Consider the following 17624-nt stretch of genomic DNA (forward strand, 5'->3'; position numbering starts at 1 on the left):
ATGCATCCTCCTTTATAAAGGAGGCTATGATACGACATATGGCTCGTATACGCGCGGTTCTCAAATCCGCTTATCTGATCGAGGGCCCGTGAAGGCGTACGCTTTGAATTGCTTGCGCTGCGACAGCGTACAGCGCAAGCGCGGCGTTTGGTAGTAAAGCGATTCTTTTTAGGGGCAAAGCCCCTTGGGGCTGGGGCTATTGGCGTCTCCTGTCGTCGTCGTAATCGTCGTCTCATGTAATCACGGTACTAAGACACCGGTACGCTCTCTTACACCTCGCGCTAGAACGTAACACGTACTAAAAAAATTGGGCCCATCTCCCCGCGAGGGGGACTCGAGTAAATGCGTCGCATAGGGGGTGGGTGTATTGCGTTAACGTTTAGTGTTTGGGGAGTTGGTGGTAGTGAATGCGTTGTATCAGCAGCTTCTTGACGTAGTTTGAATGAGTCAAGGATATAAGGCGCGTTCGTAGCCCCCCATTCTGTGTCGGCTTTGTGGCGCAGTGGGTAGAGCACCATGTACATTGCGTTCCGCCCGCAGGGTCGAGGGATCGAAACCAGGCGCCGGATAGTATTTTTTTATATAGTGTAGGGGGAGGGGTGCGGACTACGACTACGGACGTCAACGCGGGTGACATCGTGAGTTATTGAAATGCTCTGCATTTAAAACACCGGGACACTCGTTTACGCCTCGCGCAGGAGCACTTCGTGACGCGTACTAAAAAATTATGGTTGATTCCTGTCATAAGAATCGGTAAAACACGAAAGTGAAATGTGCAGCGAAATCTGCAGCTGAGCATGATTTGGGGGTCGGCGGCTGTCTTGTGGGTGCGCTTGCATGGCGAGCGCCGTCCTGCTGGCGAGTAGCTTCGGCAAAGTTGTACTGGCGTCATTTCCGTGACGGATATGACGTCAGTGAAATCTTGGGGTATCGCGGCATAAAACACGTTCGTGTTAAAATATAAAACCCGAAAACGAGCAACCCTAAGTATAACGTACTGATGATGATGATGATGATTGCTATTGGTCTCCCATTTAGTACTAAAGGTTGCTTCCCCGCAAGAAGACCCTGTGCGCAGTGGTGCACCCTTTACAGGCCGCTTGCTTCGTTGTACAGGCGTCACTTCCGTGACGGATATGACGTCGGCGAAATCTTCCTGTATCCGGGAATAAAACACGTTCGGGTTAAAAACACCGGGACACACTGCGCCTTGTGCTAGAACACTTCGTAACGCGTACTAAAGAACACCAAGTCACTCGTTTACGCCTCGCGCTAGAACACTTGGTGCTTTAAAGACACGCGACTTTTACAGCAAAGCTGTATAGCACTACCCCCCAACGGTTTCATCTCCGTTGGCAAAAGCGCCAATGCGCCAAGAATACAGTTATACGCTGCATGCTTCGCCCCTCCCCAGGTTTCACGTTAGTGGAGATGTTTTAATGTACGCGCCACGGCCCCACCTTTTATCTGAAACTGCTGCGTGACATATCTGCGGAAGAAGCTGTCGACGACATTTACGACGGTCACCTTGAAGTGTCTGTTGCCATATCAACCGTACTTACTTGTTTTTGCACGTGCCCGGAGTAACTTGTTCCCGTAGAACTATCTATCAGAGAACGCCCTCTCCCCTACCCCCCTTCATCCCCCTCTTTTTTCCTTCTGTTAAACTTCCGTGGCAGTGCAAGAAGTTTGTTTCACCACACGAATGGTGTCGTCTAGCTGGCTTCTCCGCGTGGCGAGAGCAGTTAGGTTGGTTGGTTCTTTCGCACAACACAAGAGCAGTGCGGGAAAGCCCACTGTACGAAAAGTTGTGGGCTAGCGAGTCGGTAATTTTAACCGCAAAGGCAAATTTTAAAGACGGTAGTCTTTCTACGGCTACTTGAACGCGAAGATTTTGATCCGTCCGCCGTCGGTCCGTCCGTCCAGAAGTTAAAATGAATTCGTGACCGGGAAATTTACGTAGGCAAAACTTTTCCAAACCACTGAACCACTAACACACTGCATACATGTCAAAATGTTCAGCAACCAGAAAACGTTAGGCATATTTGAAGCTGGTACTAGCAGTGTTCTTTTAATTTCAAATACACGACTGCTCAATTTTAACGATAGCAAATATAAAAAAATACGCTTTAAAACAATGTTTTGACCCAAAAATACAGTAACAGCTTGTACCCGACCAAAGACATCATGGCACCATTCCACGAAGTCCAACAGTAACTAAAGGTTCCTGTGCATGGCGCGCGAGCAGTGGAACGCGGAAAAATTGAATTGTCTTGAGCAAACCTCTTCTCCACGTTTATCATGGGGGGAGCGAGACTGGAGGGGAAGATCGTGAGAGGTGGGCGGGCGGGTAAGAGAAAAGCGTCTTTTAAATATCATGGTTGGTAGAAGACTACATATAGTCTTTCAATGACATTTCCAGCGAAGTGATCAGATATGCGACCAATTTTTTTCTACACACTGTCGCAAGCAAACATTCCCTCCACCGTCAACAAAGGGGTTCCAACTGTTATACGCACAATGCTTGAAGAGCAGGGAGGCGGCAGGTTAATTCATCTTTCCTTCGCTTAAATTCGTGTATTGTTACAGCGACCATGTACAGATTCTTAACAGAGTGATGGCGAAGGGAGGTGTTGTAAACACTACAACGACCACCGAAAACGTACATAGCAGCAAAGTATTTATCGTTGTAAAAATTGTTTGAATTAGGGAATAATGGTAAATCTGTCAAATTTTTATGAACCTATAAATTATAAAGAAACATATAGTTACCTTCCACAGAAACCAACATTTAAATCGCAGCTGTTCTTTGCAAACTTCAAATCTCTGATACCCGCTTGCCCATGATAGCAGGAGTTAATAAAGCTCTGCATATTTTTCCACGCATGGAACCAGCTATAAGAAACACTACAAAGTGAGAAACAACTACATGGGCGCTGACTGTCAGCTGAATATTTATCACCTTGAACCTAGAACACAAAAAGTGAAAAGCAGAGCAACATGCAAAACACAAACAGTCGAAAACAGAATGTTTAAAAACATCAAAACAACTGCACAGGCTGTCTTAGAAGGCCTAATTTCTTTTTCCAAGTGGCGTAGAGCTTTACTTGAAAAACAAAATTTTTTAAGTCAGACTTTTCTTGATGTAATGTTACTAATAAAAACATTTCACTAGGGATTTTAGAGAACTTTCGTTTCGACAGAATAATTTATCACAGGAAAGTTAATTGTAGCCTAAAACTTCCCTATTCCAAAATTTGACCGAAGAAATAACATGGTCGGAACAAACATACACTCGCCACAATAAACAACAATTGCGTAAAAATGATGTGTTTTTGGGCCTGTATAGATTCCTTGTTCACATACGGAACGAAAGCCGGCTCAGCCGTATTTGTACACATGAATTGTCATTCTTATTATCTGATTGTTCTTTATTTTGGTGAGTATCTGTTTGCTCCGACGACAAAAACGACAAAACTTTCCTGTAATTCACAATGTCTAGTCTGCCCTCTTTCTGTCACAACAGGTGATCTTCATCTTCAGAGATTGTGTAACATCACATCCGTACCCCTTGTATCGCAATGGCTCAGTGACTAAGACTTGCTGCTGAGCCCAAAGTGCGAGTTGAAGCGCAAACATCAGCCTGTCCAGATTTCAGCACATGTTGCATTGATTGATTGATTGTAGGGTTTAACGCGCCGGCGCAACGTGGGCGATGAGGCGCGCTGTAGTGGATGAGGGCTCCGGATTAATTTCGACCACCTGGGGATCTTTAACGTGCGCCGAAAACTCGTACACACGGGCGTTTTCGCTTTTTGCCTCCATCAAAAAAGCGGCCGTTGCAGCCGGGAATCAAACCTGTGTCCTCACGCAGCACACATTAGAGATCCCCAGGTAGTCAATGTTAATCCGGAGCCCTCCATTACAGTGTGCCTCATAGTCCAGGTGTAGGTTAGGCGCATTAAACCTTGAGTTGGAGATTTTCACGTTCCTTTCCCTCTGCTCTTGCCTCATTTTCGCGACACAGCCTGAGCACGAGTGTCGACACGCTCGAGAAGAAGTGCGAGGAGCTGCAGGAGCTCGCCGACCACCTCAGGCTCAGCCTCAGGCCCAAGGACCAAGGGGACGAGGCGTCCGACCCTGCCGCTATCTCGGCAGGCGAGCAGCCAGTGCCACCGCCTCTGGAGAAGAGACCCAGCATCGTCGAGCAGCTCCTGCCTTCGGTTTGCCTCAGCGGGGACGCCGGCACCGATTTCATCGGCTTTGAGGTGAGCACCTGGAGGGGGTTGACTGAGGCGACATCTCTGGGGTTTGATCTGCGCTTCGTCAAGAAAAAAGGTTTTGCATGGGTAGGTAGGGAGGTAGATACACCATGACCTGTCGTCACACCAATCATAATCAGCAGCACTGACCAAGAGGGATGAAACGTACGATGTGATGAATCTATAGACTCATATAATACAGACACCAAGGCACATTGTAACCACTATGGTGATAGTAGTTCATCTAGAGCAGGGGTTCTTAAGCATTTTGGTCCCAGGGAACCCTGCTAAGCTCCGTTAAGTGCTAAGGAGCCCCCTCGCCATTTGTCATTCCGTCACGCTACATTCACGTGCGAAGTTATTGCATGTGAATATCGACTATACGCGAGCGCGTACGCAAGCGGAACCTATTTTTAAACAGGAGAAATGCACATGGGGATAATATTGCCGCGAACCATAGATTGGGTTTGTTTATTTGTGTTTTGCTTTTACCGCCCGGCTGCGCCGGTCTGCGTTATCTCTGCGCCAAGGGAAGCGCGTGTTCCATTCTTTCTTTCTGTGCCGCATGTGTTATCTGTTGTGATAGGGAGAGCATTCCGATCTAACGTGAACAGCCCAGAATAATCTTCTTGGATCTACTATGTTCTCGATGCGAATCGACGTTTCGAGAACCACGCTCGCCGAAAGATAAAAAGCCTGCAGTGCGGACGCCGGGGCATTCGATTCTGCGACGCTCGCCGACGCACGTACGTCACTTTGTTGACCACTGCTTCGCCGCCTCTGTATTCTTTTCAGTTGTTAGGGGAGCACAAGTTCGCTCCAATAAACTTGTTTTATTGGAGCGAACTTGTGTCCAAAGACTGCATCTGACGCCATGCTTCCGCACGTAGAAGACGACGACCTCAACGCCGACGTCCACGGATATCTTCAACGTGCGGAGGAGGCCCGCCAGCTCGCTCGAGTTCGTATAACGGACCAGCAGCTGGTGGATGCGGGCCGCTACAACCTCCGACGCCGAGACGCCGAGTACCAGCCAGGGGATCGTGTGTGGGTTTGGACTCCCATTCGACGACGCGGACTCAGTGAGAAGCTCCTGCGACGCTATTTCGGACCCTACCAGATTCTACGACGTGTTGGCCAACTTACCTACGAAGTGATCCCTGATGGTGACTCCGGCACATCACGACAACGCAGGCGGCCTGAAGTCGTCCACGTGGTTCGCCTAAAACCTTTCTACGGACGATGACGAACTTTTATTTTCATTTGTTCGGACTGTCGCTTATGTTAGCATCGGGTCGATGCACTCTTAGAGGGGGGGTAATGCCGCGAACCATAGATTGGGTTTGTTTATTTGTGTTTTGCTTTTACCGCCCGGCTGCGCCGGTCTGTGTTATCTCTGCGCCAAGGGAAGCGCATGTTCCATTCTTTCTTTCTGTGCCGCATGTGTTATCTGTTGTGATAGGGAGAGCATTCCGATCTAACGTGAACAGCCCAGAATAATCTTCTTGGATCTACTATGTTCTCGATGCGAATCGACGTTTCGAGAACCACGCTCGCCGAAAGATAAAAAGCCTGCAGTGCGGACGCCGGGGCATTCGATTCTGCGACGCTCGCCGACGCACGTACGTCACTTTGTTGACCACTGCTTCGCCGCCTCTGTATTCTTTTCAGTTGTTAGGGGAGCACAAGTTCGCTCCAATAAACTTGTTTCTTTTCCAAACAACTGCTTCGTCCTTGGCTACGTGACAATATAAGGCTAGATTCAAGTGCAATAGTTCAACCACGCAGCCCATTTTCAGAGTCTGGCTGGCTACAAGCTGCTGGCTGGATTTATTGCGCAGCTGGCGCCTTTCTGTTATGCACTGAGATGTGCTTGCTGACACTCGTGCATGAGTAATGGAGGTTCCTTAGATCAATCGCACCTAGGGTTCGCCATCTAAGTTACTTTGCAAGTGCGGAACCAGGGAAAATTTATCAGTGGCTCGCGGAACCTCGAAGAGGGGCCTGCGGAACCTAGTGGTTCCGCATAGCCCACTTTGAGAAACCATAATTTAGAGGCGAAAAAAACTACAGGAGATGCTAAAGCGTGTGTGAACTTTCCGTTGCTCTGCTGTTGAACTTTCTATTGAACTGTGCGGCCGCGACCATCCCCGCTTGAACAGCTCAGTGGACTGCACTTTGCGAAACCCATTTCACGTGCTCGCCGTTGCCAGCCGCCTCCTGTTCACCCTTGCCGATACCTTCACATCTCAAGGTGTCTCGTATTTGACGTGTGGTAGCAACCTCTTTCCTCCAGCACTGCTGTTTCCATTTTCTGGCGCAGGATGCCCAGCCCGCAGTCCGATTTTCTGTGGGATTCTGTGCGATTTAGGCACAAAGAGCTTTTGGAAAGCCCGCTGTTTCAATTTTGTCGGGGTCCCCTCAACTTGTCAATGTGATCGGTACGAGCTAGTTGGTACACCATAATAACACCGTTAAAGCGCAGTATAGAAAATACACCAGTGAGACGAGTTATTGTCAAAGTGACTCCAACGGTAATTGTAAAAACCGCTTTTTTGCCCCATCTTCTTTCAGTGGTTTTACTCCACACTGGGCATTGGGAGGTGTGCAGAGTTCTAGGCGCAGCAATTCACTACTACATGTTAAATATGTTAAGTGAAGTTCTTTCCGCTCCACTGTTAGTTTGGCTCATGTCCAACTGATAGGTACATAAAAAAAAAAACAAAGTGCCCCAAATTTTGTGAGCAACAAACATTCCATCGCAGTGTAACAAAACCTCAGCTAATAAGTAAGAAATTTCAGCTATGCCCTACTGCTCTAACATTAACGGATGTTCTGCATTGACAGTGTAGTATCGTCGAATAATTCATTGTTATCACTTCATTACAAGGTTGGCTTATGGCCGAAGTGTAGGAGCATCGAGTGTCACTTACGACAGGTGCGTAACGTTGATTGATTGATTGATTGATTGCAGGGTTTAGCGTGTCAAAGCAACGCAGTCCACTTTTCGCCTCCATCAGAAAAGCGGCCGCCGTGGCCAGGAATCGAACCCACGTCCTCATGCTCAGCAGCACCATGCCATAGCCACTGAGCCATTGTGCCGGTCGATGCCTAATCTTCCAGCAGTGCTCAGAATGCTTTGGGAGGGATCTGTTCGACCAGCTCAGTTGGGCTTCCATGTGCCGGCAAGCTTAGTTTTGTTAGACAACAGCCATAGCAGCGGATTTCATGTAAGCGCGCTGCCTATGTCGCAGGTAAACAGCTTGGGGCATGTGAAATTTTGAGAATGCTTAATTTTGCTGCGGGTAAGGTGCTACGACACTTTGAATGCCCAGTGTCCAGCACTCCGAACATTGCTCGTGTCTCGACATCTGACCCTGGGCCATTTAGTGGTGCTAAGTGTGAACGACCCTGGAGTAGCCACTTGCTGTGCCAGAGGGGCAACATTTTGATGCCCAGGGGTTTGAAATAGTACGAATAGAAAATATTTGAACGAGACGTGGCAAGTAAAAGTATTTATGCTATTTATGGACCAATTTTATATTCAAATTAGAAGATTTTATGTAGTTAACCAACCTGATAACAAAAACTTAAATCAGGTTAAAGATATCTCTATACTTTTTGAGTTACCAGACTAATTACCTTCACAAAGTCGCTCGAAGATTAGTTAACTAATTAGGCAAGAATGCAACAAGATTTTTATCTCATCGTGACCAGGAAAGTCTGTTTTGTGCAAGGAAGCTATTTGGTTATTGCTTTATTTCCTTTAGGTATCCAAAAAGAAACAGAAAAGTTTCACTTTCTTTTTGACATGAAACTATTTCTGATTTCGAAAGGAAGGTGAAACTTTTCTTGTTCTTTCTTTATGCCTAAAGGATATAATGCAATAATCTAATAGCTTCCTTGCACAGAATAGACGTTCCTGATCAGACTGACGTAACAATCTTGTTGACTGCTTGCGTAATTAGTCTTCTAACTCAAAAAGTATAGATGGCATCTTTAAACTGATTTCAGTTTAAACTGATTGTTGTTAGTCTGGTTAGCTACATAAATGCTCCTACTTTGATTCAATTCGGTTCATAAATACAGAAGCGATATTTCTTGCCATGCCCCCCCTTCAATAACAAAATATTGAAATGAGAAAATATTGAAATGACGAAGAAAGTGGGAGCAAGTGATTGCAGAGGTCTTTGTGAGGTGGAGGCAGCGTCTGCGGTGTGTTGCGGAGATGTGTGCTGATTTTGTAAGACGTAAAAGAAGCAGGAGGTTGGGGGAGGAGGTCTCAAGCCGCTTTATGTACTGTACCGTTGCTGGCTATGCTAGTAGGGGGCCAGGGTCCATACTAGCTCCACAGGGGCCGATGTCGGTGGGCGAGTGGTATGCTTTGAGGACATGTCCCATAGCAGCTACCACTATGGAGCCTGCCAAACCAAACCCCCTGCAAGCGAAGGATGTTCGTAGCAGGGAACAGCCATCCAGGCCAATCCGAAATCCAATGGCTTATGAAGTCGCTGCCAGCTTTGACGGCCTTTCAGTCTGATGCCACAATTTCCACGCATCCGTGGCATTTGTCGACTCCTCCCCTAAGAGCAACCTCCTGTTGTGGGCTTAAAGGGGCCATGCAGACGAAACACAAGTTTTGCTCATTCAAAACATTGCGTCGTTAGAATCATACTGACCCCACTTTTAATGAAAACTTCGCTCAGATAAGCTATAAAATTAGGGAAAAAAGGGAATGGCCACGCGACCCGCTAGCTCTTTTACCGCACTAAAATATATGACTTAATATGCTCAGCTGTGCAGTTGGCTGAGGCTGGGAAAACCAAAGGCAAGTTAAGTAGGGGCTTATAGGCTTCCAGAACGAGAGAGAGAGAGAGAGAGAGAACACTTTATTGGCTGAGGAAGCGACCAAAGAGAATTGAAGTCCTTATGTTGGCGACGGGTAAGGGCTGAACGTCCACCCCACCAGGACGTCTTCTCCTTGAGTTAGGTGGGTGAGCTCGTGGTGACCGTAGGCCGATGCCTTTCGGCGACCTCTTCCGCCCTCTTGACCAGGCGTACCTGTAGGTCCGGGTCGGGGCTGCGAAGCGAGGCCTCCCACCTCTCCTCAGAAGGGATTTCGGGGAAAGGGTCCTGGGGGCATGCCCAGATGATGTGGGCCAGGTTGGCATGAGCGCCACATAAGGGGCACGCCGAGGTTGGGTAAAGGCTGGGGTGGATGTGCGTCATAACGGCCGGATTGGGGAAGACTCCCGTCTGGAGTTGGCGCCAGACGTGGCTTTGTTCTAATGTCAGGGATTTGTCCGCCCGAGGATAGATCCGGCGGGAGAGGAGGTAGTAGGTGGTAATATCGTGAAAACCGATCAGACGGTCCCGCGCGGACCGGGCTCCGTGGTAAGGATACGGGTTCGGCCCTGCCCGGATAGTAAATCCTCGGGCTAGGACGACCTGTTTTCACTTAAATGTAACGCATATCAATTTCATCATTTTATAGCAGTAGGAACCTAATGTTGGCTTGAAGAGTCGTCCTTGTGACTTTATGGCACACGTCACAAAAACAAACGATTTGCCAGGAGTATCAAAATTTAACCGAAATTATTTCTCGGTGAACAAAGCATTATTCGCTGCCGACGAAACACGAACTGTTAACATGAGCACAAACAGTAAAAAAATGCCCCGTTCGTGCGTTCTGCCCTTCCGCTTACAATTCCTCGTCACGGGACCACAACTTGAATGTGGGGGCTACGGTTGCACCCGGTGCTCGCCACGCACCAACACCGAGATCGCTCCCAGTGTCCCGTGAGGTGTGGAAAACGCCCCGTTCGCGCGTTCTGCCCTTCCGCTTACAATTCCTCGTCACGGGACCACAACTTGAATGTGGGGGCTACGGTTAGACCCGGTGCTCGCCACGCACCAACACCCAGATTGCTCCAGGTGTCCCGTGAGGTGTGGAAAACGCCCCGTTCACGCGTTCTGCCCTTCCGCTTACAATTCCTCATCACGGGACCACAACTTGAATGTGGGGGCTACGGTTACACCCGGTGCTTGCCACGCACCAACACCCAGATCACTCCAGGTGCCCCGTGGGGTCTAGAGACGCCGTGTACGTGTCACGCACACTGCGCACCGCCATAAGTGCGGTGTACCACGCCTGTGTGCATAGGCGAGCGTAGCTCAGCCCATGCGTCCGGCGTCGGTAGAAGCAAAGCCCAGTGCGGCAGAAGCGTGGCTCGGCGGCCAGCCGTGGTCCTCTGGGAGTTCGTTGCCATGGAAACGGTGCTCACGCGGCACCTAGGAGATGCGACCGCATTAAGGCCGGCTCCATCTCCGCCATGGTCAGCGAACTCCACACATCTGGCGAGTGGTGTCGAGACAAGTGCAGGCCAGCTGGGAAGCAGGCTCGCCCGGTATCTGGGAGGTACGACGACTGGAAGCAGCGATGTCCGGGTCGTAGAGGACGCAGCCTCAGACCCCGAATCAGCTGCCACCGCTCGTGACGTAGACGCGCCATCGTCGACCTCACGCTGTTTTCGACACCAAGACGGCGCTGCTGCCAGGCGAGGCCGCCAGCGCTTTCTGCACCAGCTCGGGGCAGTCGTCGGACGTCGGAATTCAACGAAGTTTTCGAGGAACCACTCTGCCATCATGTCGTCGAGGCATGGGCAGAGTATCGGAACCCCTTCTTCGGACATCTCGACGACATGCCCGCACTCGCGGCAGACGGGAGGTTCCACGGCAGGCTGCGGCTGAGCTTCGGCCTGGCTGGGCCCAGCCATGGCTGCCCCCTTGGCTGCCCAAGGGGGCAAAGGTCCGCCGAGGATACACCTGATGTGGGTGTTGTGAGCTCTCGCAACACACACACACACACACCAGCGCCCAAATGACTCTAAGCAAAGCGCAGAGCTCGAGCTCCAAAGGCTGAGAGGCACAAGGGAAAAGACGGACCGCCTATAACAGGCAACATAATATGGTTGTTGGACCCTTATATATATAGCATGATGTTGGGGTGGAGGGACGATGCATTTTTTGTAATGTGTGGCACAGGGTTGACATTAATGCATAAGAAAGACGTGTTGTGGACCAGGCAATGCACGCTGCTCTAGGACAAGTTACGTGAGAGGTTGGGCGGGCCGTGTGGTGTGGGTGAGTGGTAACAACCGCTGGGCCACCTGTCTGGCGTAGTGGGTACCATGGAATTGAAGACGATTATAATGATATGATGATGGTCCGTGTCCACAGTTAAGAATACCAAGAAATTCCTAGCACATGCATGTCAGCGCACGCCTCACGGTGACCGCACGGCCCTTAACAAAACCAAAAAAATGCGTAGTGCTTATGTGTGCGGCCCTCACGACGACCACACAGTGGTCCCTGCACACGTTTGGCAAGACAAGCATACCCACTCAGGGAGATTGGCCAAGGTTGGCCCAGAAATCTCCAGATTTCATTATAATCGTGGCAGCACTTGCTCAGAACTAGAAAGTCAAGTCATAGCGTATGCCCATGCCCCTCCAAGGTGATGTCCAATGACTATCACTTCCAAAAAAGTGAAAGCAACTCAAATTTGTAGCAACAGTGATGAAGTAAAGGTCATTGCTGCAGTGGCGAAGAAGAAGCAAATCAAATGCAGTCGTGTCCTTCGTGTTGGTTGTGAAGTTTGCGTACGGCTTCATTACTTTCAAGTCCTGCGCGTTAGTGTGAGCGTCTTCCGTGTTTTTTCACACAGGTTGGCCCTGGCTTTTCGAACTTAAATCATGTGCCATTTACTTAAAGTAACAGTTGTTTTATCCTCTAAAGCATCCCAGATAATCTCATAATTAAAGTACTGTGCAAACAATATTGTGTGAACTGATGGGTACATTCCGCAGATCATCTTCCACACTCCATGTACGTACTCATCATCATTCTGCACATTTGTATATTATTCTTCTTCAGTTATAATCATCTTCGGCCTTGTTTCTGTGGTCTGCTTGTTCGAGAATGCTGCCCTGCGTTAGCCCTAGTTTCTTCTCTCCGGTAGGGTTGCTACTTGTCCGGTTTTTGAACGGCCAGACCGTTTTTTTTACACAGCGGGCCGGCTACCAGTCTGTACTTAAAAACAGCCATCATTGGCCAATGTTTTGGCTGTTTGGCTGTGATTTTATTTTTTCACGTTTTATGAGCATCAATTCAGCAACTACGGGGGTAAATATGTGTCGACAAGCTGCATAAAGACACGCGAGCTGAGAGAATACGCGGACGAGATGCAAAGAAGAGCTATTAATGGGCAAAGTATGCGCAGATACCTATTAATGCAGTACATTCAGAGCAATAACCAAAATTTCAGTCACTTTCAGTACAAATGCTACGTTCATTTCTCCTCATGAAGACGCTACAGTGCATGGCATTGCGTGTCAAAAAACATGGTGTCTTCTTTTTCAACACATATTCAATCTTCTGTTATATCATACAAGTCATAGAGCTGTGACTTGTCTAATCAGGCCAACCCTAAGGGGGCTGGGCCCATTGTCTTTTAGAACGGGGGGACACCACCCCCCATCCGGAGATTCTCCGACTTTGAAGCCATAGTGTTCATGTGTGTTTGTGTTGCAACCGTACTAACACAAGCACTGCAGAGTCGTTTATGCCAGCTGCCGTGTATCTTCAATTGTCATTTGCATTCAGGATTAAGCTTTCCTGCACTAAGTTGTCTAATTTGCCACAGTTCTGCTTAGTTGTGGCTGGACCATGTTACGGCCCGATCTGTAGTCGCTGGACTTCTGTGGATGTTCTTTGTAAATAGCCAACCATAGCCAAAACAACCTGAGAGGTAATCCAACCCAATGAGTGAGCGTGTGTTCTCTGCAGATATTTTAACAGCAGAGCTCTTTAGGCCGACACAAATCCGCCTGACGCAGACAGAAAAGTCCGAGCGCATGTGAGCGCGTGCAGCGTGGTGGCCGTCCAGCGTTGCCCAGGCTTGCGTGATGGCTTACGCCAGATGAGGAGCTTCCGCCTTCGTAATTGTCGCCGTGTAGCGACCGCCATGCCGGTGATGACGAATCTGTCGAGCCGTCCTTTCACAATCTACGCACCACCGGACCAGCTGATGAAGAAGTGGAAGTCTATCGAGGCATGGGCGCGCTACAAGACGACTTACCCCATGCAGCTGTGCTGTAGGAAGGCAACAACCAAAGGGATGACGGGTATTGCTTCTGAACAAAAGGCTGTACATACCTAGGGTTCGATTTCGGTAAAATTCGAGTGTACCCGATTTTGGCACCCTGAGCATGTTTCAGAAAAATTGGGTCAAACCCGATTTCTTCCCCAGCGGACCTTTCCAAAGTAGCAATCTGCAAATTCATGAGCTGACGGTGTGCCGTTTTCAATCAGTTCTTCAAACTCATTGATTATTGGAATGGCTGTATGGCTACCTACCTCCAGGCTGCGAATGCTGCACTGACATTGTTGTGCCCAGCCAATAGAAGCTTTGAAGTCGAGAGAACTTTCTCCCGGTTGAGATACGTTCAATGACCGGACAGGTCTCGAATTGAATCTGAAAGTTTGCACATGCAGATGATAATGCATGCAAACAAGGATGTTTAAAAAAACGGTTACCAACTTTTTGTAAATTATGTGTTTCACTTCTTAGGAGTTGTCATTGGTCTTTACTATCATCACTACTGATTCATTTCAAAATAAATGCCGAATTTCAGACAGTAATTGCTAGGAAACCTTTATGCACCCAGAATACCAGGTTGAAACAAACACCAATTTTAATGCGGCAGAGTTAAGAAGCCCATGATTACTTCTGATTGTGGGTATCGGGATAAATCAACAATACAAAGTGAGTGTATTGCTTAATACACCTGTGGTGCACTAGGTGACCTAAGTAACTTAGCCTAACCTAAGTGACCTAACTAAGAAAGCTAACCTAAGTAAGTAAAACCCAAATTTTGGAATGGTTTTACAAAAATCCTAATTTCTCCCCGATTGTGTTTGAAAAATTGGCAACTGATTTTTACCCCCACGACTTTAAAAATATATCCCGAAAACAAACAACCTTATACATACTTCAATGGTCTTTGCGTGACAGTGCCATCCAAAACGGCTTTTCACTGCTGACATACGGCTGCTCCCTCTCTCCTGGGATCCGCTGTCACCTCATGGATTCCTGGACTAGGGAACCACTCCCACTTCAGAAAGCTCGAATAAATGGCCCCCCATCTCTCTCTCTCTCTCTCTCTCTCTCTCTCTCTCTCTCTCTCTCTCTCTCTCTCTCTCTCTCTCTCTCTCTCTCTCTCTCTCTCTCTCTCTCTCTCTCTCTCTCTCTCTCTCTCTCTCTCTCTCTCTCTCTCTCTCTCTCTCTCTCCCCTGTCTCCTCTCTTTCTCCCCCCTCTCTCTCCCTCCCTCTGCTGTCAGTGTGGGGAGAAGCAAGGTTGACCCCCCCCCCAGCTCGGCTGTTTCTTCAGCCTTGCACCACTTGTGCGAGCTGCAAGAATTTCTTTTTTTCGCATTTTCGGCCTGTGTATGCACTACAAGCGAGGCCCTTCCCCCCCTCCCCCTTGTGGTGCAGGAGAGCCCCTTTGGCACGGAACTGGTGCGCCTGCGGTGCTCCCTGTCGCGGCTCAAGTGCCAGCTGTCCAAGGAGCAGCAGACCCGCGAGGAGCTCCAGACCGAGGTGGACAACCTTGTGCAGGTGGGCAGCCTCACGCTTATTGTTCTTCTAACCCTTTGATCCCCAGCGTTGCTCAGAAGGAACAACCCAAACGATTTGTTTCCCCCACGCTCTTTGGGGTTCTTTGGACATTTAAAGCCATCGGTTTACGGACAAAGGTATACCCGGACCTTGAAAAAGTGAGAAAGAAAGGGAGAACGTTCTTATTCACACTGAAAAATCAAACTTGTTTACGCATGTCGACTCGCATCGAGCCCGGCATCTCGATGGGCTTGTGACAGGGAAGCGAAATTGTGCAATTTCGTTGTTACAGTAACCGACCGATTACAGTAACCGACCGACCGACTGGGCTACAACCGTGAATTAGTACCCGAGAGTCTTTTTTTCTTTTTTTTTTTATTCGAAAGTTTGCCCTGCGGCATAACGGTGCACGATTCACAGGTACACGAACAAGTTTGCTTCTCGTATAAAGTCTAGAAGGTGCCTATGGAATGGTCCATGAACCCAGCGCTGCAGGTCTGGAGGGCGGCCAGGGTGGAGGCCGGTTGCACGAAGGTGCCGTAATCGCATCTGATGCAGTCCGGGGCAGGTCCACAGCAGATGCTGCACATTCAGAGTCAAACAGCTTACTCCCTTGCCTGTAACGGTGCGGAGTACATTAAGACCTCCCAATGTCCATCCGCATCCATCCGTGCGCACTTCACCATCAAGCGATTTAGGGAATAATCAAGGTGCAACTCACGGCTTCAATCGAATGACGGTCGGGGTGCAAATCGAATGTCACTTGCGGCGCAACTTGGATGCCATTTTGAGTCCCTGCACTCGGCACCCTCGCCATCATCCACGGAGTGGAGATGTCATTTTTTAATTGTTGTTTTAAGTGTTTTTATTTACAGAACAACTTGGCATGCTTAACTCTTTGTGTGTGTTCACAAAGAAGACTAAGCCTTTGTTATGGCAATGCAATTTGGGCCCCTTACCTGCTCACAAAGTCTTTCAGATACACAAAAGAACATTCAGCTGCAACTCTTTCCTTCCTATCTGAGCTCTTGTTACTAACTTGGGATAATGGGAGAGTGTTGGCTTTACCAGGGCGGTATCAAAGGAACTTTAATAGCACGTGACTTAACCTTGATTTGTGATAAACTCATGATAGTCTTTGCCACCAATAGCAATCACTGTACCCTTGCTTCAGCATGATATCCAAAAGCAATACCTCATCACCTTGGTTTGTGACCAATTCACTGCCTTTTAGTGCCTCTTCCAATCACTGGATTCTTGGTCTGGCATCACAACCACAAAGCAATGTTTTGTCTCCTCCCATGATACTTTTCAGAAAACATTCGCCACTACTTCCTTAGGGGAAACAGCTCTCAAGTAACTGCAATGTCGTTTGCCTGCTGATTGCCAGGCAGCAAATTCGGCAGGAATTTTGCACTGAGACTGGGCATCTCAGCTTTCTGATTCGTAATGTTGCAGCAAGATTCAACGGTGACACTTCTTTTCAGTACACCGTAAGATGATAAAACAACAGTTCCCATAAATAGCAGCGACAAGCTTGAGTGAGGGGGTGAGGGAGTGAGAGAGTGAGTGAAATAAAATGAAAAAAACGTGCGACCACTTCGGTCCTGCTCCATGGCGTGTACGGCAGATGGTTGCGTTGCAACGAGCTGAGCTTGTGGAACACGAAACCAGAGTTCACAGCTTGAAACGTGAATGCGTGAACACATTCCACTTCCCGCTGACGTCTCTCGTCGCACTAAAGCAGTAATAAGCGCGACATTCGCCAGTCGTCATCGTTGACAGTTTTTCTTGGCGTGAGTTCATAGCCCAGTTGGCAGAGCGTCTCACACCTCCCGCGACGGCCAGAGTGATCGTGAGCTCGAAACCTAGCGCCGCCGCGTGAGTAGAACTTTTTGTGGGGATGTCATATCCCATGATTTCCATGATGGATATGACATCGATGCGGTCTTGCTGTACTCCTACATAAAGCATTTTTCTGTTAAAAAGTCAAATGCTTCTGTAAACAGTGTCATTTCTCTAGCTACTTTGCACCAGCTTTTCCCACAATCTGGGGAAAAGCTTTCGCAGAAACCGAGTTGACAAGTTTAGCTTGGTGACCATTTCCGTATATTAATGGTCCAAATAGTCGCACACTGAGAGGATCTGTGGCTATTAACTTCTCGGTGCAGTGGCAAACTCTCATGCCATCTGGCACGCTGTTGAAAAAGTTTTCTTCCTTTTCCAGTGCCTCAAATATGTAATACAGAAGTTGCCTCTCCCTGGCTGAAATCTGATGCCTCTACAGTTTTGAATTTCAGTTTCTGTGTACTTCACGCCTTTGTACTACAAGTACATATTTTTAGCACCGTTACACATTTGAGACCAGTGAGGTATTCCTCTGCTGCAGTCAAAAAATACTGGGAGAGTTTTGGCTTTACCGAGGAAGCCCTTTTGCAATTGCAAAGCTCTCCCCAGATGTGAGTGAAACTTCTCTGCTTAGAAGAGAGCGAACTCTTGAAGGTCCAAACTTCCTACATAAATGAGATGACGCATAAGTGTTTCTCGCAGTGGGATAGGGAGCTTCTATTGCTGCTCTAGTAGAGCAGTTGGGATCTTGAGAAAAGGAAATGTAGTTTGTCATAGATTGTGGGAAGTTAACAACACTCACTGAACCGCTAAACCGAGTCGGAAAGCCAAATTGT

General features: G+C 48.3%; 1 protein-coding gene across 4 annotated transcripts in view; it reads left to right on the forward strand.

The window, feature by feature from the left end:
- LOC144138522 (uncharacterized) overlaps positions 1-17624 on the forward strand; it is a 176400-nt gene that overhangs the window by 149210 nt on the left and 9566 nt on the right. For all 4 annotated transcript variants that reach the window (XM_077670851.1, XM_077670852.1, XM_077670853.1 and 1 more), the window contains 2 exons: positions 4028-4268; positions 14818-14940. In XM_077670851.1, the coding sequence (XP_077526977.1) occupies positions 4028-4268; positions 14818-14940 (364 nt within the window). The remainder of the gene's footprint in view (positions 1-4027; positions 4269-14817; positions 14941-17624) is intronic.

This window comes from Haemaphysalis longicornis, unplaced genomic scaffold, assembly GCF_048455015.1.
Source record: "Haemaphysalis longicornis isolate Haplotype H1 unplaced genomic scaffold, Haemaphysalis longicornis Haplotype H1 scaffold_5, whole genome shotgun sequence".
NCBI lineage: Eukaryota > Metazoa > Arthropoda > Arachnida > Ixodida > Ixodidae > Haemaphysalis > Haemaphysalis longicornis.